Source organism: Aedes albopictus, chromosome 2 (assembly GCF_035046485.1).
Source record: "Aedes albopictus strain Foshan chromosome 2, AalbF5, whole genome shotgun sequence".
Classification (NCBI taxonomy): Eukaryota; Metazoa; Arthropoda; class Insecta; order Diptera; family Culicidae; genus Aedes; species Aedes albopictus.
In genome coordinates this window covers 511,744,306-511,765,910 of record NC_085137.1, presented here as the reverse complement: position 1 = coordinate 511,765,910, position 21,605 = coordinate 511,744,306, and the positions used below count along the sequence as shown (strand labels likewise).

General features: G+C 40.4%; 2 protein-coding genes across 4 annotated transcripts in view; both read right to left on the bottom strand.

The window, feature by feature from the left end:
• The window catches only part of LOC134288741 (uncharacterized), a 531,602-nt gene that overhangs the window by 134,191 nt on the left and 375,806 nt on the right, over positions 1 to 21,605 (bottom strand). The window lies entirely within an intron of this gene.
• Positions 1 to 21,605, bottom strand: part of LOC109404745 (fibrillin-3) — a 375,815-nt gene that overhangs the window by 295,202 nt on the left and 59,008 nt on the right. For all 3 annotated transcript variants that reach the window (XM_062854530.1, XM_062854531.1, XM_029870275.2), the window contains exon 2: positions 19,332 to 19,565. In XM_062854530.1, the coding sequence (XP_062710514.1) occupies positions 19,332 to 19,565 (234 nt within the window). The remainder of the gene's footprint in view (positions 1 to 19,331; positions 19,566 to 21,605) is intronic.

Here is a 21,605-nt window from a genome sequence, read left to right as displayed (position 1 = left end):
GGTGAGCCTACGGCTTTTACCTTTTCTCGGATCGATGACTGGTGGTATCCAGCAACAGCGTAGGTGCGAGAAACAATTTCTGCCAAAGAATCGAAATCACTTGTGTGGTATTATCAGCTCAGCTCAACTCCCGCGAAGAGTTGTGTTGCTCTCGTCGTCAAACCCGTAGGAGCCTCCATTTACATAAGCTGATTCACATCTCAGCGTATTCGGCAACCCAAGTTTGCGGCTCCATATTCCAGCAGTATTTCAATTTGCAGTGTATCTATATGAATTCATAAATAAAATTGTAGGTACGCATATGATGTTGCGTTCGTTGTGTTCGTTTTGAGTAGCATCAGAAGCTGGAGAAGCCTAGCAATTGCAAACTGTTGGCGAGAGATTACTGGATTTTGAAACAAATTGAAATTGAATCTTGTTGAGATTGTCAGGATCGGTTGTTTTGCATAAGATAAAGGATATATGGCTGGCTATGAAGAAAGCATTATCGATCAGTCGCATAGGAGGAGACAACATGCATCTCGCAAAAAGGGGAAATATGAAACGAGTGATGAATCCTATTTATGAGTGAACATGGCTTAGCCGCCAAACATATTCCATTAAAATCTTTTGATATGACAGCAATTTGGTTGCTATACCAAAATTCTTAATAAATTATCCATTTATATAGCATCAAAGAAGTCGTATGCAATGCGTAGGGTTTTTGATCCCATTCCCGGTACTACAGGTAAACAAAATTGTGCATTACCTAAAATCACAACGAAACAACCGTTTAAGTTCGCTTCTTCCATCTGAATCAGATACTCTATTGCTTGAACTTGTTGTTAACAGTGATTGTTGTGAAAATTTTCTGCCGGAAAGTTGATTTTGAACGAGTTTAAGTCTAGCGCCAATTCTCGGCACCAGTGCCGAACTTCCAGCAAAATCAAATGGGAAATCACTTCGGCACCCATCTCTGTGCTGACGAAGTGCGCTCGCCTGCGTGTAATTGTTTTAAGGACTTGTGCGTGCGGCTTCGGAGTGAACGTGTGTAGCTCATTGACTGTGAACCCCATTGCAGAAATGTTGCAGCAGATGATTACCCACAGCAGCGCGTTTGGAAAATTTGCGGCAAGTGATATTTTGATTTGTTTTGCTGTGAGGTGCCGGGAATTGACGCGCGTGCCCAAGTAGTTCGAAACGCTACATGTATACACTGCGCGAAAACTCCCGCCATGAATTGAATGATTTTGCCTCATTCGAGCCCCATGCCTATTTTGGGGCAAGATTTAGAAGATTTTTTATTTGATGAATAGCCGCGACCGTCACAAGAATCGCTTTCTGGAATCACCCTTCCCAAGGTGATACGAACCAGCTAGCATGTCACGCCAGGAATGGCAAACATGTTGTGGGTTCGACCCTTCGCAGCTTTGCAGCGATATCAGTTGCTGAGTATGCTTCAGGCGCGTTGCGAGAGAATGCATCTCTCTGAGCAACGATGGAAACGATGAAGTGAGAGCGTTTACCGTACACGCTCCCGTCAGAATACCCATTTTTTCATTGCTATCTCTGTCGCTCTTCAAGAGGCTCCATTTAAAAATACCCATTTTCAAGTTGGGCGGCCCAACTTATAAATGGGTATTTTTAAATGGAGCCTCTTGAAGAGCGACAGAGATAGCAATGAAAAAATGGGTATTCTGACGCGAGCGTGTAGACATGCACATGCACCGTTAAATGAAACAACACAGCGCACGAGTAACTTTCACGCAGCGAGCAAAAAGACAAAGGATTTTTCACTCATATTTGTGTACGTCTGGATCAACACAAAAAATGTGCTGATCCAGTGTTATACAAATCTGCGTGAAAATACTTTTGTCTTTTCGGTCGCTCCGTGAAAGTTACTCGTTGCGCTGTGTACATCGAGTTCTGCGTGTGGCGAACTGCGTGATGCGCTCGATGCGTGTGTTTAAACTGTGCTTGTGCTAATCCACATGCATAAGGACTGTTCAATTTATAAAACGGACAACTTGCTTGTGCGATATCTTTTTGATTTTTCAATAAAATCATTATCAGTTTTTTGCATAACTTTCTATAGCTATTCTCGAATGTAGGAAAAATATAACATTAAGGAAAATGTTCTTTATTGTGTTACTGAAGCGGTTTTCGTAAAACATCAATAAGAACCCATTTCTCAAAATTCGGCATAATTTTCCACATACTTAACATGTACATTTTCATGAAGTTTTTAATAAATTGGAAGATTATACTATTTAACTAAAGGTTAAGCTCAATAGTTGATCATTAATAATGCACCAAGCAGTCTCCAGCTTGATATAGTAAGTTGCCTTGTTTCCATAGAAATTATTAACAAATGTTCATTTAAGTCCTGTGTTGCAACAGCATCCCGGATTCGGCTAAAAATTTGTCCAGAGTAGTAGAATATTACTCTCTGAATGATACAGAAGAAAAAAATACTTTTAATTGAATTTTTCATCAAAAATTTAATCCATAAAGATGGTTATATTAAAAATTTCATACTTTTTGCTCCATTGATGCAGATTTTCGACTCTAGCGAATCTTGTTATTATTTATTTTCAACAAAGTTGGTCCTATGTTATTGTACACCTTATTTAAGAATAATCGGATGAAAAGTTTTTATTTCCAACACCATTGTTATGCAACAATTGCATTAGGTGACATTATTATTTGGAAGAACTTTCAAAGAACGAAACTGTTTTGATTACTGTGTCTGTAATGGCGCACAGTAACCAAACCAGCAATGCTATTAAGAAGCAGTTTTCTGCATTTAAAACCACATTATTCTAACTTTCGACTGGAAGCATAAAAAATTGATTATTTATTATTTTCATGTCCTTTTTGCTTTACAATTGAATTTTATTCAAAAAATCGAATCTCACTTGTGACTTTAATATCTCAACACTTAATTTTCCAATTGAGTTTAAATTTTGCCAGAATGTTTATTACTCATGCTGCTGCAGTATGGCACATACTTTTCTGGTATTTAAAACGATATACCATATGTGAATAGTAATTTTATATATATTTTCAATTTCCAGCATCCGAAAAATTCACCTCATTTAACACCTGGCCGATTTTCTATAAAATAAAACTATTTTTATTCGATTCAAAAATTATTACTATAATGAAAGATGATGTACTGAACAACGAAGCAAGGGTAGTAAAATTTGAACTACGCGTCTTCTTTTTATAGCCATGTAAAGTTGTCCGTTTTATAAATTGAACAGTCCTTAGTTTTACATGCTGTTGCGCATCAATCTGCTTGAGGTGACGGAGAGAGTCATGACACTCACTTGAGCCATATCCAAGTCAGGATGATTGTCACAAAACGAGGGTGACCAGGTGACATGGATGCGATTCTGTCTTTTCTGGTGTTAGTTTTCGTTCAGTGTACCTATACCAGTGCTGTTAAGTATCAGTGTCAGTTATTTTTTTAGCCAATTTGAAACGACAGCGGCGATCGTTTTCAGTTCCACGTTTCGAGAACTGAGAGAAACTGAGAGATCAATTCGTGAGCGAAACAACCAAGAGTATCATTCCCAATCATCACTTTCATCCCTTTGCTTCTAACCTCCTCAAATGAATACTCATCAGTCCCACTAAGCTAGGTTCATCTAATTGGTCCGTTTCAGATGGGTTTCAGGATCCTTTTAAAGGCGTCTCAAGGGGTTCCAGGGGGGACGATTGGATGGACAAACAAACAAAGTAATAAGTGTTCAGGAGATCTCATCGAAATGCCCCTGGAATCTCCCTGACCACCTGGAACGCCCCTGAGACACTCTGGCGTGTCCCAGAGACCACATGGAACTCTTCTGAAACCTGAGGATACCCCCTGAAACCCCTTAATCGCCTCAGAGACCGCTCCCTCTGAAACTTCCTGCGACCTCATTTTTTAACATTTTATATGGGATGAAATCGACCTTAAAATGACTTTTATCGACATTTATATGGAAAAATAAGAAAAAAATCAAAAATATCAAACCCAAGATGATTTTTTTAAGCCACACAGATTCTGAAACTAGAGGTCCAAATCTACGATCCTACGGAATAACATTTGGGGTACATTCACTTTTCATAACACTTTCCTTTGGGTATAGCATGGACAAAATTCTTTTACCAAATGGTTTCATTATAAAAGAAATTCCGCATTTGACGAAACGTATTTGGAAGTTCAAACTAGATGGCGTTCTTCATTGCTTACTTTTGAAATTCATTTAGAAGAAAATCTCCTAACCCAACCAGCAACAAGTCTCTTGGCAGAGCCGTATCGTGCGGTTGGCCAGGTTGGCCCTCGCCGAGGGCGCCAGCTTCAGAGGGGCGCCGAAAAGGCCTGAGGCTAGAAGGTAACAGGATGATGCTGTTGTTTTCTTGAATGATATTAATTAGATTTAGTTATTTACATTATCCAAGATTGATCATGTGTTTTACGTCCTTCCGTATTCTCAAAACTTTAGATTTTTTTAGACGATTGAATGTGAATGTGCTTTTTTGTTTTGAGAAGCTATTTTAGTTTTTTAATGAGCAAAACAAAATCAATTAGCTTTCGAAAGTCTGGTGATGTTTCTTTCTGAAAATTCAATTTTTATTTCCAGTAAATATTTCTTTGGGCCTAAACTTTTAAGCTAGCAAATCTAGCAGTAATCTTTCAAGCTGTTTTTACCGAAAAAAAACTACCAGTGAGCATTTTTTTTTTAATTTTCATTTCTCCAAAACAAATTAAATATTCTAGGAATTCCTTCATAAATTCCACAAGGTATTTGTTTGGATTTTTTGTCTTCAGAAAATCTTTCAAAAAATGTATCAGAAATTAATCTAGAAATTCTTTCAGAAACTCTTTCAGGGATCCTTAAAACAAATTTCAAATCATAAATTCTTCTGAATATTTTTCTTGAAGTATCTCGAAGAAGTTTCTAAATTCCTCCAAGGAGGCTGTTGTATATTTATACGAAAAATGATTAGAGGCCTGCTCTGGACCAACAATTGATGTGGCGAACTGTGGAAGACCTTGCAGCGTGATGGGAATTTCGGAGGCATTCACGAACGACCGAACACGGCAAATGCTTGGTGATAACTGAACTAGTTGGCTTTAATTTCATTTTATCTTTACAAAGCTTCAGTGTATGTGTGAGGTTGAACAAAGTAAGTAATTTTAAGGGGAGCCTAAAGTAATTGTGTTTATGTATATGTAATAAATAATTCTATAATTCATTGCTATAAATATTTAGTTTTCAGGATACGCAACATCCCGGCCCCCGTTGAAGCGCAGCATTCAACCAACAGAAGTTATTGTAGACTCCTCGCTTGACATCACTTTAGCATCCGGAGAGTCCTCTTCAATCGGTAGGAGACAGAGTTCGGTTGTTGCACGACGACGGATGCCACCTTGAGTGCGGACATCTACCACACGAACAATGTTGTCCTTGTTCGGATAAACTGCTACCACACGTCCGAGTGGCCACTGCTTGGGTGGAGACGATTCATTCTTCAACAGGACCATTGCTCCAACCCTGAAGTCTGTAGGGGTCTTTCTCCATTTGGTTGGGCGCTGATGCAACAGTCCTATGTACTCCTTAGCCCAGCGTTTCCATAAATCACCCATAGCTCGCTGAGTCATCTGAAATCGAGTAAGACGATGCAGTGGAATACTTACGTAGTCTGGCTCGGGTAGGTTGAAAGTTGACTCGCCTAGAATGAAGTGTGCTGGAGTGAGCACCGAGAGATCTTCTGGATGATTGGAGAGCGGTGTCAAGGGCCGTGAATTCAAGATGCCTTCGGCCTGAGCGATTCCTGTGCGAAGTTCGTCAAGTTCATACGGCGACGATCCCAGAATTCGAACGAGATGGTGCTTAAAACTCTTTACTGCTGCTTCCCATATCCCACCGCAGTGGGGTGCTCGTGGAGGGATAAATTGGAATTGAATACCCTTTTCCAAGCATTCATTATACCACTGATCCGATTTCAGCTGCTGGACCAGAAGTTTTCGCATCTCATTGACTTCGCGACTTGCGCCGACGAACGCGGTACTGTTATCGCAGTGTATAACGCGAACGCGCCCGACACGACTGACGAAACGCCGCAAAGAATTGACGCATGCCGTTGCTGACAACCCGGCGACGATGTCTAGCACAACGTATTTAACAGCGAAACACACGTACACTGCGACCCAGACTTTAACCGAAGCGCCCCTACCTGCTAATGCCCGAACGTGAAATGGTCCGCAATAATCGAGCCCCGTGTGTTCAAAGATCTTCGCTGGTGTTATCCGCTCAACTGGTAAAGGTGCCATAAACTGATTGCTTGGTTTCGGACGGCAACGAAAGCATGTCACGCAACGATGTACTGTCCGTCGAGCGAGGTCCTTGCCACGGACTGGCCAAAATCGTTGCCGCATTGTGGCTAGTAATTGAGTTGGACCAGCATGGAGAGTTTGATGATGTATTGATCTGGCAATAAGATGGCTTAGATGATCATCACCTGGCAGTACCATGGGAAGGCGATTGTCATATGATCCAAGTAGTTTGGTCAAACGGCCATTCAGTCGCAGCAAATTTGAAGAATCCAGAATTAAATCAAGGTTCTTGATTGATGACTTAAACTGGGCGTTCTTCAGTGAACTCTGCTCTTGTGGATTACCTTGTAAAAACCGAATTTCGTTTTTGAAGCTCACGCGCTGAGCAATGCGCACCAGAGATTTCAGAGCATCGTCGTACTCCTGGACTGTAAGGTTTCCTGTGGCCCTCTCTGATTTCGGTGATCGACAATTAGTTATGAATCTCAGACAATAAGCTGTAATCCTAAGAAGAGGTGCAAGCTCCGAATGTTTTCGTATCGTTGAATCATCTGAAGCATCTGAAGTATGCAGCGCTACTGTCAATTTCCGTTCGTTCGATATGTGTGTGCTTATGGCTGAAGAAGCAGGTAGGATCTGCGCAGGCCATTCTTCCGACGGGAGCAACAAAAACGAGGGCCCACTCCACCAAAGCTGGTTCTGTGTCAGCTGACGAGGCTCTACTCCTCGGGATATGTAATCCGCTGGATTTTCGGTGGTTGGGACATGTCGCCACTGGGATCCTTGAGTAAGTCGTTGTATTTCCGAAATCCGATTTGACACGAAGACCTTCCAAGTAGCCGGAGGAGACTTGATCCAGTGGAGAACAATGGATGAGTCCGTCCAAAAGATTGGCTGTCCTGAGAATCTAGTTGTATGGAGCACGTTGTCGACTAGTTGGCTTCCCAGGACAGCAGCACAAAGCTCCAGTCTAGGAATGGAGAAGCCAGCTACTGGAGCTACTCGAGACTTTGACATGAGCAGATTACTAGTTTTTAAGCCGCTATCGCTCGTTGCCACCGCGTAAATGCAGCACCCGTATCCCCTTTCGGAAGCGTCGGTGAAACAGTGGAGGTCATAACCGACCATTTCAACCTCGAAAACCCATCGAGGTACACGGAAATTTCTTACTTCTCCTATGGATGATCTGAAGGACAGCCACCAGGATTGTAGCTTCTTCGGTAGCTCATCGTCCCAGTCCAGATTTTCTTGCCACAATTGTTGAACGAACATTTTGGCACTGGCCACGATAGGCCCCACGAGACCTAGCGGATCAAAGAGTTGGGACATCTCTGACAAGGCGATTCTCTTAGTTACCTTGGTCAAAGACGGCAGGTTTGGTACTTTGAATCCGAGTTGATCATCTGAAGGGAACCATAGTAGACCTAAAGTTTTTATTGTGGTTGAACTGTCTAGCTCCAATTCCGTAGTTGTCTCCTTGAGCTCCTCTGGAACATGTTGGAGAATTTCCGGATGATTGGCACTCCATTTACGAAGCAGGAAACCACCCCTTTCCAACAGACATGTAAGCTGCCGATTTTTTTCTACCAACTCCCCTATGGTGTTAGCACCCGTAAGCGCGTCGTCCACATAAAAGTCTTCCTTCACCACTGGTGCAGCCAATGGGAACAAATCACCATCGTCTACTGCTAATTGGTTGAGCGCCCTGGTGGCCAAATATGGAGCGCAAGATGTACCATATGTTACCGTATTCAACTGATATGTTGTTAACGGTTCGGTTTCATTTTTACGCCACAAAATCTGTTGAAGTGCGCGGTCGGATGGATCAATTAGTACTTGACGGAACATTTTCTCTATGTCTGCCTTCATAACATAGCGATGTAAGCGAAAGTTCAGTAGAACGGTCTGCAGGTGCGGTTGCACGGTCGGTCCGCAAAGAAGCATATCATTGAGAGACATGTTGTTAGAACTTTTTGCTGAGCCGTCAAATACTACCCTGATTTTTGTAGTCGACGAATCAGGACGGTGTATTGCATGATGCGGCAGAATGAACTGGGGCATCACGTCACTAGCCTTCACCTCCTCCATGTGCCCAAGCAATTCATATTCGTCCATGAATTCCTGGTAGTTTGCGCGGAGAGCTTCATCTGTGCGGAAACGTTTCTCCACTGCTGTAAATCGCCGAGCAGCTCTACTCCATGTATCTCCAATCAAGGGAAGCAGTTCCTGGCGAACCGGTAGACGCACCACGTATCGTCCATGAGCATTACGGTAGTGTGTCTTTGCGAAATGTTCCTCACAACGCGTCTCCTCGACAGTAAGCGCCTTGCCATGGTCAAAATCTTCAATTTCCCAGAATTTCTTGACTTTAGCATCCAGACTGTCGAGAGTGGAGACCAGACAAGCGACTGGAGCTGGCGTGTTGGTGGGTACTCGTCCGGCAATTACATACCCTAGGCTGGTCTTGTGCAGAACTGGAAGGTGGTCGTTAAAACTTATTTGCTCGGCTTGTAGGAGGATCGCAAAAAGCTCTGCGCCAACGATGATGTCAACGCCATGGCTAACATTGAATTGTGGGTCTGCAAGCGGCAAGTTCTTGGGGATTTTCCAGGTGTTGATGTCCACGGTACTTGTTGGCAGACTCACGGTCAATCTGGGCAGCACCAAACACTCTAGGAAATACTCTTGGTCATCGAAGCGAGAGGAGAATTGCACTGTTACCATGTACCGAACATTGACTTGAGACTGGCCTATGCCACTGACCGGTACATTTATCTTCGTACGATTCAATGAAAGACGCTGGCACAATGATTCCGACACAAAATTTGACTGCGAGCCACTATCCAGAAGCACGCGAGCGAGTTGGCATTTCCCAAAACTGTCTCGAACTTTAACGAGTGCAGTAAAGAGCATCACTGTTGAATCACATGTAGGCGAGCCTGTTTGGTAGATATTGGACGGAGATGTAATTGTACCCGACGAAGCAGGGAGGGACGAAGAAACCGACGGCGGCGGTAACGATATCGAACGACCAACCGAAGCGACCGCGGTGTCGCTTAAGAGAGCAACGTAAGGAGAATGCGACGGCCTTTGAGTAGTTTCGACCTGCAGGTGCTGCTGGTCCACCGGGATGTCTTCGGGTTGGGTGTGTGGTGGAGCTTCCATTGCAATCAACGTGGGTGAGAGAGGAAGGTGAAGTAGTGTGTGATGTTTTCTTTGGCAATATTTACACGATCCGCCAGTACAGTTCTTAGCCAGATGTGATGACTTCAAGCAGTTTGTGCAAAGATTGCTTCTTCTGACGAAGTCAAAGCGTTGCTGGGGCGTCTGGGCCCGGAACGATTCGCATTGGAATAGAAAATGAGGTTGCTTGCAACCGGCACATCTCGGCGTGGACTCAGATGCTGAGTGAGAGGTAACCGATCGAGATTTAGGAGATTTGATCTCCGATAGAGAAATAGCGGTTTGGGAGAGCTTTAGTGATAGTAGTGTTCGAGAATGTTCATGAGCAAATTGTAGCAGGTTGTCGTATGACGGACGTACAGTTTTATCTCGTTGGTTTTCCCACAATTTCTGCGTGTCGATGTCCATTCTGTAAACAGAAGCTCCACCAACACAGAGTCCCAATGTTGCGCCTTCGTCTCCAACGAATCCAAAATCTTCACGTGCTTTTCGAATTCATCAGCTAAATCTGACAAACCCGCTGCTGATTCCACTCTCATAGGCGCGATCGAGAACAATGCAGAAATGTGTTGTTTGATCAAAAGGTGTTTGTCTTCGTAGCGATCGCAAATCATTTTCCAGGCAATGGGATAACTGGCCGACGTGATCGGAAATGAACAAATAACGCGAGCTGCGTCCCCCTTCAGTGTAGCACGAAGGTAATGCAGCTTTTGAATGGCAGACAGTGAAGTGTTGTCGTGAATCATTGCTCGAAAGAGGTCATGAAATGCTGACCAGTCCTCAGGTCTCCCATCAAACTCAGGAAGCCTTAATTCCGGTAGACGCACTCCAGATGCAACAGTGGGAACTGCCTCGTGTACGTGAGCGGGTGGAATAGCTTGTGGAATAACGGTTCGTTTGCTTGACAAAGAACCCTTTAATCTGAAATACAGCGTTTGCATTTCAGCGCGACTTTCGGAGAAGACTGGATCACCAAGACGATGTGAATCCAGGTCAGTCTCTACCTTTTCCAAATCTTCCATCAGTTTGTCCAATCGTTCGAGACGAAACGGAATTTCGGCCGACTTCGTCTCATCAAAATCATCATCAAATTCGCGGATCAAGTTGATAGATCCAACAATATATGCACGTTTAGCTTGCAATTGTTTTAGTTGCTTAGCCTTCTTTGTTCGAGTTGAGGTCGCCATTTTAACCAAATAACAATAGATAAAAACGTGCACCCACCTGCTCACAGCGTACTTAACCTGCTGTATAACCTCCGACGACCACAACGTCCTGGTTGTTACTTGACGGACCCGTGATGGCGACGATAGCGATAATCCTCCGTTTCGTGAATACCACAGCGAACTCAATTAACGTTGGCGGCACGATAATTCAGTCGAATGGATGTCACACTCCTGCGGCAATGGCGGATTAGGAACACGTTTCTATTCACCGCAATCGGCAACTCGCAATTCACAATGAGAACAAAATGCCGGTGTGGCACACGCTAACGATTTCAGCGGCCACGTGGTCGATATACGTTCAACACTAATTACGGTCGATTTCTCCGAATTCACACTCTTCGGGATACGTTCCCGGGTTTCGGCACCAAAACTATGTTGTATATTTATACGAAAAATGATTAGAGGCCTGCTCTGGACCAACAATTGATGTGGCGAACTGTGGAAGACCTTGCAGCGTGATGGGAATTTCGGAGGCATTCACGAACGACCGAACACGGCAAATGCTTGGTGATAACTGAACTAGTTGGCTTTAATTTCATTTTATCTTTACAAAGCTTCAGTGTATGTGTGAGGTTGAACAAAGTAAGTAATTTTAAGGGGAGCCTAAAGTAATTGTGTTTATGTATATGTAATAAATAATTCTATAATTCATTGCTATAAATATTTAGTTTTCAGGATACGCAACAGAGGCTTTTAGGAAGATATCTATCCTTTGAGTAGTTTATTCAGAAACTACTCAAAGGATTCTTCCCGATATTTTTCCAAGGATTTTATTGAATAATCTTCCATAATTTCTTGAGTCCCAAAATTTTCTTTGGAAATCCTATAGTGATTTCTGCAAAAATATCTTTAAGGATTAGGTGCCTCGAAACCCTTTAATAGTTTTTGTCAGTAATTCCTCCATGAATTCCTTCTGGAAAATAGTGCATAGGTTCCGTTAGAAATCCCAAGAATTCTTTATGAAAATTCTTCCAGTCTTCTATGGAATTCTTTAGAAATTCAACCAAAGTTTCCTTCAGAAAGTCATTTACACCGTGTCCAATAAGTTCTCATACAAAATACAAATTTAGAAAATTCTATTTCACATCTGTGATTCATATTTTCGAAATGAATGCTTGTATTGAAGGGCCACATAATGCTGATTAAATGAAGCATACGGATTAAAATAACATTATTTTCTATTTGTTTTTATAAGCCTAGAAATACACTTCCGTTTCCTAAAATTCTTGTTCTCCGGCACGCAAGAAAAATGTTCGAAAAGTTTTTCATGCTACGGTTGTTAAAAAGAGTCATTAAGGTTAAATATCTCATGTATTGTACCAAATGGATATACTAAGGCTAAAACAATACAATTTTAGTGATGATATGGTTAAAAAATTGCAAGTTAGCTCAACTTTGGCTGATTTCCTTGAAAATGATCGTTTTATTAAACATAATCATCATAAAACGTAAATTTTGGACTAAATTTACCACAATAGGAATACAAGCATGTTTAGAAGTGATAAGTGTGTAAAAGAACAATACAAAATGAATCCATGCTTCTTTAACACATCAAATATCATTAAAACAGGTGAATGGCCATTTATGTTTAATTTATGTGTTATTTTGTACAAAACAAAAAGGCTTCATGCTTCACCCATACAGGATCTTATATCTTTTTCTCTTCTGGTCATAGTTGCTACTAGCAATGGTGAGGGCAGGAACCTTATTTGTTTCAACGTAAAACCATTACTCGTTAAAATAAGACGAAATACCAATGAAATGGCGTGCGTGCCAGCTGAAATGGACTTACGACACATAAGCGATTAGTAGAGAAGGATAAAGGACAGTTAATTCCAAAACATATGCTGTATTTGATCAGTGTTAGTTGGCCTTTCAATAAATAAATTTACTTTGAAAATCCTAATTACAGATGTGAAATTAATTCAATTTGATTTTGTATGAGAACTTATTGGACACGGTGTATATTCCTTAGTAAAAAAATCTAGCACATCGATCAGAAAAACTTTCATTGATACCTTCCGAAATTATTCCATGGTCACTAGGGATTGCTCAATATATTTCTGGTAGAACTCCGGTAGAAAACCTCCCATAAATTTCGTTATCAACTACTCCAGAAAATCATAAATTTGGAATTCATTCAGAAATTTCTCCAGGTATTTCGTTGGAAAATCTGCCATTGATTCCATCCAAAAATTTTCTTACGGTTTATTTTGGAAGCTTTCCGTGGATTCTTTCAGAACTTCTTTCAGAGATTTCTTCATAAAATCTTTTAGGGATTTTTTTCAATCCCCCAAAGATTCCTCGAGAAACCTTTTCAGGGATTCTTTCCAAGTTTTCTTTCAGAAATTCCTCCAAAAGTGATTTTCTACATATTCTAACATTCCATCAAGTATTTCTTCACGAACAGCTCCTGCAATTCCTTCAAGAGCTAGTCCATTAACTCCATTTGAAATTTTTGTTGAATTTTCTCCCGGATTTTCATCAAGTATTCCTCCGGAAATTTCTACAGGAATTCGTCCAGAGATATTACCATAATTTATTCTCATGATTCTAGCGGGAATTCTTCCAGAGATTTCAACAAAAACTGATGTAGAGATTCCTTTAGAAATTTCTCCTGATATTCGACCATGTCCATGGTTTGTCTAATGATTACTGAACATATTCTTACAGATCTTTTGAGAAATGTTTTGAAAAAACTTCAGAACACATCTTTGGTGAAGTTATTGGAAAATTTTGGTGGAGCCTATTAAACTTATCGCCGAAAATTTATAAAATACATCATTTGATGATTACTGAAAACCTCTAAAACTCAATTAAATATTTTTGAGAACAAAATTCAGTTGAAAAATTCAGAAACAAAAATTCAAAAAATACTGAAATTTTTGGCTGAAGAAAATTAAGCAACATTTATGTTATAAATATGTAATGTTCGTACTTATACTCGTATAGATGAAATCAACTTCGGAAAATTGTTAGGTGACTCCCATTGAAATTCCTAAAAAAAAATAAACGAATGGAAAACATTGAAAGAAAACAAAAAAATCGAGGGGAATTTGTTTCTTAGAAACACTAAGTGCAACTTTTAAAGAAATTTTGAAATAAATGAATAACTACAAACTAAGCATACTAACAATATCGCGGGGCGCCAACCTGGATGCTAACCAAAGGCGCCATGGGACCACACTGTCTCTCGGGTACACTGTTTTAGCACCGCATCAAATCGCCATTCATTTACTCACAAAATCACTGAAAAAATACACAAATTACTATCAACTCCAGAAGTTACACCAGGATGGTTCACCGGCTACATCTTTAGAAGATCAATTGGGTGTTCCACCAGAAATTACTCTAGGAGTGCCACAGGCTAGGCCACAGGGAATTCCTCAAGAAGTTCCAAAAGAAATTCCATCACCCGAGCCCTCTAAACCCAGAAATTCCTCTAGGACTTCCACAGATAATTCCATTAGAAGTTCAACCACAAATTCGTCTAAGAGTTCCACCGAGAATTGCTCCAGGTGCTCCATCGGAGATTCTTATCGAAGATCAATCAGGACTTCTAGGATATTGTACCTCCACGAGTTCCTCTAGAAGTTGCACTGGGAATTCCTCTGGAAGATCAATCTATGGTCCTTTAAAATATTCCACACGAAGTTCCTCCTAGGAGTTCCACCGAAAGTTCCTCCAGATGTTCCATCGAAAATTTCCCTTGAAAAACAACACGGTTCCACCGGGAATTCCACTAAAAGTGGCACCGGAAACTCAAGGAATTCTTCCGGGAATGGCTCTAGAAGTTCCTCCAGGAATTCCTCTAGGAGATCCACCGAGATTGCTACAGGTGTTCCACCGGACATTCTTCTAGAAGATCAAATTGGGACCTCTAGGATGTTCCTCCGCAAATATCTCTAGAAGTTTCAGTGGGAATTCATCCAGGTTTTTTGCAGGAATTTCTGCAGTAGATGAATTGGATTTCCTTTGGAAATTCCCGCAGGTGAAGCACCGTAAATTCGTCTAGATGATCAATGGCAGTGCAAACAGCAATTCCATAAGGAGTTCTACCAATAATATCTGTTGGAGTTCCATTGATTTTTTTTTTTCTGAGAAGTTGCACCAGATAGAAACATTGCAAAAGTACGAATATAATGATGATGATGATGATGATGATGATGAAAGTGTACCCACCATCAGCGCAAGGATAACCTATGGCTGCAGAATCATTCCATAAGAAAATGATCTACCTGATGGTTTGTTGTAGCAGGGTGAGTTAAAGTCCCTGAATTCCTTCGGTAGTCAACAAAAGTTGCTATCTCATGACAAAAGTCTGGCTACTCCACGAACTTTGGTCCGTTCATCAGTTCATTTAACGCCCTCAGGCTAGCACCGCCCACACACACCCCTCCCCCGTGTATGTGTAAACCCCGCAATATAAACATGAAAATTATGCAATGTAAAAATAATTGTTAAATTACTGATGGTGTGACATGATGTGGAAGTACTCTTGAAGGAATTCACGGAGAAATTCCTGAAGAAATTTCTCGGTGAAAGCTTTAACGAAATTCCTGGAATAAATACTGAATAAAATATTGAAGGACCGCAGAAACATAGTCTCGAAAGAACTTCTCGGCGAAACTCTTGAAGGAATTCTAAGAAGAACTTTTGAAACAATCTTGGAACAAGTCTTGGAAGAGCTATTGGATAAACTTCAGAACAAAAACCTGAAGAAAGTCTCGAAAAAATTCCTGAAGGAAATTCGTAGAAGAAGCTCTGCGAGGTTTCTTAGAGATAGTGCTGAATCAATTTCCGCAGAAACTTACATCATATTCTGATTTATCGACCGTATTCTATTTATAACTTGATGATTAATGGCTATATCGGTCTTTTTCTACTCATAGTAGGGTTTTGTACCATTTGGGCAGGTGTACCTATATTGGTCACTTGCTGCTATAACTAAGGGGCGATTTCTTCACCCTGGCTTAGGCGTTATGCCAGGTTTAACTATATGGGCAAGCCTGGCTTACGAGTTAAGCCGAGGTGAAGAAATCGGCCCTAAGTCAATTTCAAACGGAGTGATTTGAATTTTTGTATAGAGTTAGCCACGTAAAGTGCGGGGCTTCTTTATACATTTTTTCATGGTTTTCAAACTTTATGACATAAAAACTCCCAGAGTAGCGAATGAATTTCCACAATTTTAACACATGATTATCGTGAGTATGTATGTAGGATGCTACCATTGGTATTATGAGCAGCGTGATATTATAATATAGACAGCCTTAAAAAAAGGGACCATCAATCCTTTATTTAGGTGAAACGGTCATTTATAATCTATAACGATACAAATCAGTTTTGGTAAAAACTCAAATTCTCAAATCTCATGGTTGAGTTGTTTCACGCGCGATTCTTGACTCGCCAAACTCACCACCGAAAAAATCAAGCATGAGTTGACTCGCGATTTCACTCATTGCTTCATTTCTTGGAATTCTTATTATTTACATCAAAGGTTTTAGGATTATATGATAGAACAAAAGCAAATCTAGCGTAGGGGAAAGTGGGGCAATATGCCATTTTTCAAACTTTCATCGTTTTCAATGACAAATAGCCTCATTTCGTAGGCATTCAAAGTGGTAACAGCAACTAGACAAAATTTACTTGATATTTCAGCAAAAATATTCACTAAACTAGTGCATTTTCATCGATTTTTAACCATTTGAAAAACTGCTTCGTGAAACGGAAGTGTTGCAAAAAGGCCGCCTGTCATGGGGTAAGATGCCACTTCATGAAAACATTCAAAAATTACGTTCAACATTTTTCGGGCATTTCCAACTCCTTTTCCCCCCTCTGTCCACTTTTATGGCTAGTTTCCACCTGGTAAGTACTGTGTAAAAAGATAGGACAAGTAATGGTCACGTAAAACTTTTGCAATCAAAATTACTTAAGCGTTCGCAGTTGATAAGTAATTCGCAGCCAGAAAGATTTGCCAACAGATGGCACTGTCATGCGATGCTGTCAGTCATGTTGTTAATTTTCCGTACGGAATAATATGTCGATGTATTATTCCGTGAGTAAAAGTGACATTTCTCTTTCTTTCTTGTTTCTTCTTTCGCACCAAAGACATCAGTGTGTATTAAGCTATTAGTACACAGGGGCCTTAGGCCTGTAGTACACAGGGTCAAATATTCGACAAGGAATGAACTCAAAAAACAACATCAGTTTGAAGCGGGAAAAGCAATGGGGCCGGCAATGAAATGCGGAAGCACTGCGCAAGTATGCCGCTGTGGCAAAACACAATGAGCGCGGATTTCCAGCGGTTAATTTTAAAACAACTTCAGTTCGGTGAATATGTTTGTTTCCTGGAAGAAGGAAATCATGTGAGAATCTGCAGCATTGCTCTTAATCTGTTTTGCTTTATCGAAAAAAAAAACTGAGGTGTCCTAGTTCTCGAAAATTCCTAAAGGAGTTCTTTCAGGAGTTCCCCGATAATTCCTCTAGTATGTCCCCCAGGAGTGTACGGAAATTTATCCAGAAGTTCTCCTCAAGTTCTTCCTTCAGAAGATTATCAGGAATTTCTCCGGAGTTTCCCGGATATTCCCGTAGGAGTTCCCCGGGAATTCCTCAAGGAGTGTTCCGGAAATTCCTCCAGAGATTCCCTAGGAAGAATCCCCGAAGGTATTTCTGGAGCAATCAACAGAGGATCTTCTGGAGCAAATCTCCAGAAATTCCTTCTGAGATTTCTCCAATAATTTCTCCGGAGATTCCTTCAAAAATTCCTCCGGAGATTCCTCCAGGGATTCCTCTGGAGATTCCTCCAATAATTCCTCCGGAGATTCCTTAGGATAATTCTCCTGGAATTCGTCCGGATAATTCTCCAGGAATTCGTCCGGAGATTCCTCAAGGAATTCCTCCGGACATTTCTCCGGGAATTTCTGCAGAGATTCCTCCGGGCATTCTTCCGGAGATTCCTCCAGGAATTCCTTTGTGGATTATTTCAGGAATTCCCGGAGGAATCCTCGGACGAGTTCCTGGAAGATTCTTCAGAGGAATCCTCGGAGGAATTTCTGGAGAAATCTCCGGAGGAATTACAGGAGGAATATCCGGAGCAATTCCTGGAGGAATTTTTGGAAGCATTTCTGGAGGAATCTCCGAAAGTTTTTCCCTGAGGAATTTCCGAAAAAAAATATTGCAGGAATCTCCGGAGGAATTTCTGGAGGAATATTTGGAGGAATTATTGGAGACATTTCCCTGATGTCACTCCTGGTGTAATCTTAAAAGAAAATCCTGGAGAAAACCCAGAGGAAACTATAAGAGGAGCCCATAAAGTTACTCCTAGAGAAGATTTAGAAGGAGTTACTGGAGGACCCCGGAAGAAGTTGCTGGAGGAAGGATTTCCCAGACAAATCTGATAAACAATTATTCCTGGAGAAATCCCAAACGGAATTCTTGGAGCATTCATATAAAAAACGCCCAGAGAAAACCTAGAGGGATCCCAAATACTTCTATTTTAGAAAAAAAAACTACTGGAGAAATTTTAGAGTGCATTCCTTTAGAAATTCTAGAAGGAACTCTTGGAATGATCCCGGGAGGAATTCCTGCGGGAATCCCCGAATAAATATCTGAGAAATCCCGGTTGAAATTAATGGAGGATGGTTCAAAAAAACTCCTGGTAGAATCTTGGGGAACACCTCTGGAGAAAACCCTGAAGGAACTCCTAGAAGAACCCATGCGATTAAATCCTGGAAAAAACATTACTTAGTTCCATAGCGAATACTATCATATCTATCATTTCATTATCCACTTTGATCTACACTATACTATGAGTAGAAAAAGACCGATATGACCATTAAATCATCAAGAGAAAAATTACTAAGGAATCCGCGAGGAAAGTCCTGAAGGAATTCTTTTCATTCATTTTAGATTTTTGGTTATTTTAGTTTTCTCACGTTATAAAAATATATTTTCAAATATATTATCTCTCCCATCATTTTATCACAAATTTGACGATTTTTTGCTCACTCGAGCAAAAAAAAAAACACTCAAGGAGACTTTTCCCTGTTTCTAAATTCGTAATTAAAACTAATGTTAGTTGTTAGTACTGAACTTAAACATAAAATTCAATACAAATTTTAATTTAAAATTAATGTCTATGAGAGACACTCACAAAACAAACACACTATTGTATAAATGACTACACAAAAACACAAATGTGGGCAAGCTGGGACAGCACAAACTCTTAAGAGTATAGTGATAGTCAGTAGCCAACAGAAAGTCTTTGAATAAAGTCGGTAGAACATTCGTCCGCGGAGTTTTTAGAAAATAAACGAGTTCTGATTCAATTGCGTATTTTGGTGTTGTGCAAATCTGTGATGTTTATGGTGGAAAGAAAGAACTTCTACTCAAGAAAAATTTTGGATTTGGATAGTGAAGTGATACAAAGTAGAATTTTCGGAAGAAGTCTGTGTTCAAGGTAAACTCGACCCACAAACCACGATCCCCCAACAAATACATAATAATAATTTTCACAAAGTTTTAAATTTAAGTCTCAGAGCTGTTATTAATTTGTGACCTGTTGCAATTGAAGAAACCCACCCACCACTATTAATAAGCGTGTCAATAATACTCACCACTTACGCATCTGGGCAGCTGCTTCACCTGCCACTCGTCCGAATCGATATCACATCGAATTTCCGCCTTTCCCTCCAACCTGTAGCCCGCCGTACAGCTGTAACGGGCCGTCACAAACTCCTCGGTCTCATCGACGGTGACCCGGGCACTCCCGTGGGCTATTTCCGGCGGCTGTTCACAGTCTTCATACGTCGTCGTCCCAGCAGGCTGCCCCGCAGATGGATGGACCAGTGCTAAAAGTGACAATAGATAAGCAAGCGAAAAAGAAACGGAAATTAGAGCGGTCGTCGATGGCAGTGATAGTTGGAAACGCATTAAATGGGACCATAGCATGTCCGACAAGCAAAAATCTAAAGATTTGATTATTCTAAACTATGAACAATGAAATTTGGGGAAAAAATAAAAAGAAAATGTGCCTTAACTTGTTAATTCCACTTTTTATGAGTTTTAATAAGTAATGACGTATGTTCTTACTAAATTTTAAGAAAATATGGTGTTTCCATTAAACAATCGACTTTTTTTTAATTCAAAATTACACACACTTATTTCTGAATTACCTGTTCGGTACTTTTTTGACGAGATTATAACAGCAGTACGATCTCGGTAGTTTCGGTAATCGATTTTACTGAGGCTCAGTAAAACAACTGTCAAAATCGTATGGAAAAGGTAAACAATGCATTTTTGCTGAACGAGTTCGGTGCTCAGCAGTTTTAATCTCGTCAAAAAATTACCGAACTCGGTAATCAAAATTAAGTGTGCATGCAGCTGTTTTTTGTTTGTATTAACGTGTATTTTAACTTAAATGCTAATTCTACACTTTACATTCATCTTATTTATGTTTTTGATTTTTATGTGCAAATAACTGTATCAAAAATCCTTTTTCCAGTGTGGTCGCTATCAGTATCACAATCAATCGATTAGCTGGAGTAGGTATACCTACTCGCGGTTAGCCACTGTGCGCACCCTTGATTGATGTGCGTGGAAATTGCGATAAATTTGGGAAGTGGTTTCACTCGGCGGAATCCGATCGAATGTCAATCATCCGATTAGCGAGAGATCTTTGTTTTGACGGATTTTGATGGCTCCCCGGCGACCCACTCTGATTGGGCATGAACTGTTGACTGCTGTTGCCAGGGTTGGTTTATTTTGGCAGGCTAGGAATAGAAGGAGCATGCGGTTGATGGCTCCTTGGAGAAGGTTTTTATAGAAATTGGCCCAATGAGTTTCATGAAATTGAATATCCATTCTAGCTAATAGTTTCTATATAATGGTGGTTTACTTTCCGAGTAATTTATACGAAGATTTCATTATGAATCTGAAATCCATGGTAATAAATTATGTTTTCAAATTGATTTTGTCTAAAGCAGAACGTCAAGATTTGTAAAATCAATTACTCACTAAAAATAAATAAACGTCCCATAAAAAATCTATTAAATTCCTATCGATTTGCTTTGCGACAATGACGCCAACTGTGTGACAAGATCATAAATTAGTATTTATTTTATTGGCTTCTCGATACGTGCTCGGTGCTGCAACCACGAATGTACAACAGAAGACCTTCAAAATAACCACATGGGAGATAGTCGATAGCCGATTGCAGCAGCCAGTCAGCCAGCGGTGCACAATAGTACGGGGAATAAAAATCTAAAGCAAAAAGTATCCAATCGAATCCATTCCGATCACATAAATCTCCCAGTGGCTTTTTGTTGTGAAGCGGACACGGTATGGTTCACTGGTGGAGTGCATTCTCGCTCACATATAGCCAATTGTGACGATTCACGTGGAAAAACAGTAGAATAAAAGCGAATAAAATGTTAAAACATGAAATTAAAGCATACCAGCTTCAACGTGAAACGAATGTCGTATTTTTATTACTTTCAGTGGAGTTGTTGAGTTCTGTTTTGGTTGATTATGTTGAGAGTGTTTGAGTTTCCCTATCACTTGACGCTACCACTTTTTAACTATAATTAGAAATAGTCATTTTAAGAGCCATTTTAAGCCTAAGAGTCATTTTAAGCCTAACTTCTCTACTCTTGGTTAATAACAATTTCAATCCATCAAATTAAAATAAAAGTTATTTATTTAACCATTCCTTAAAATTTTTAAGATAGGGTCTTTGGTAAGGTTGAACGTATGAACGTTGTTATTTTAATTTCAAAATATCGCAGCCCAACAAAATAAATGAAAAGATGTCCAAGATGTCGGAAAGATTTTCAAGGCCTCCCTAAGGATTTTTTTTTTATTCTATTCTTCAATCACTTAACCTAATTTAC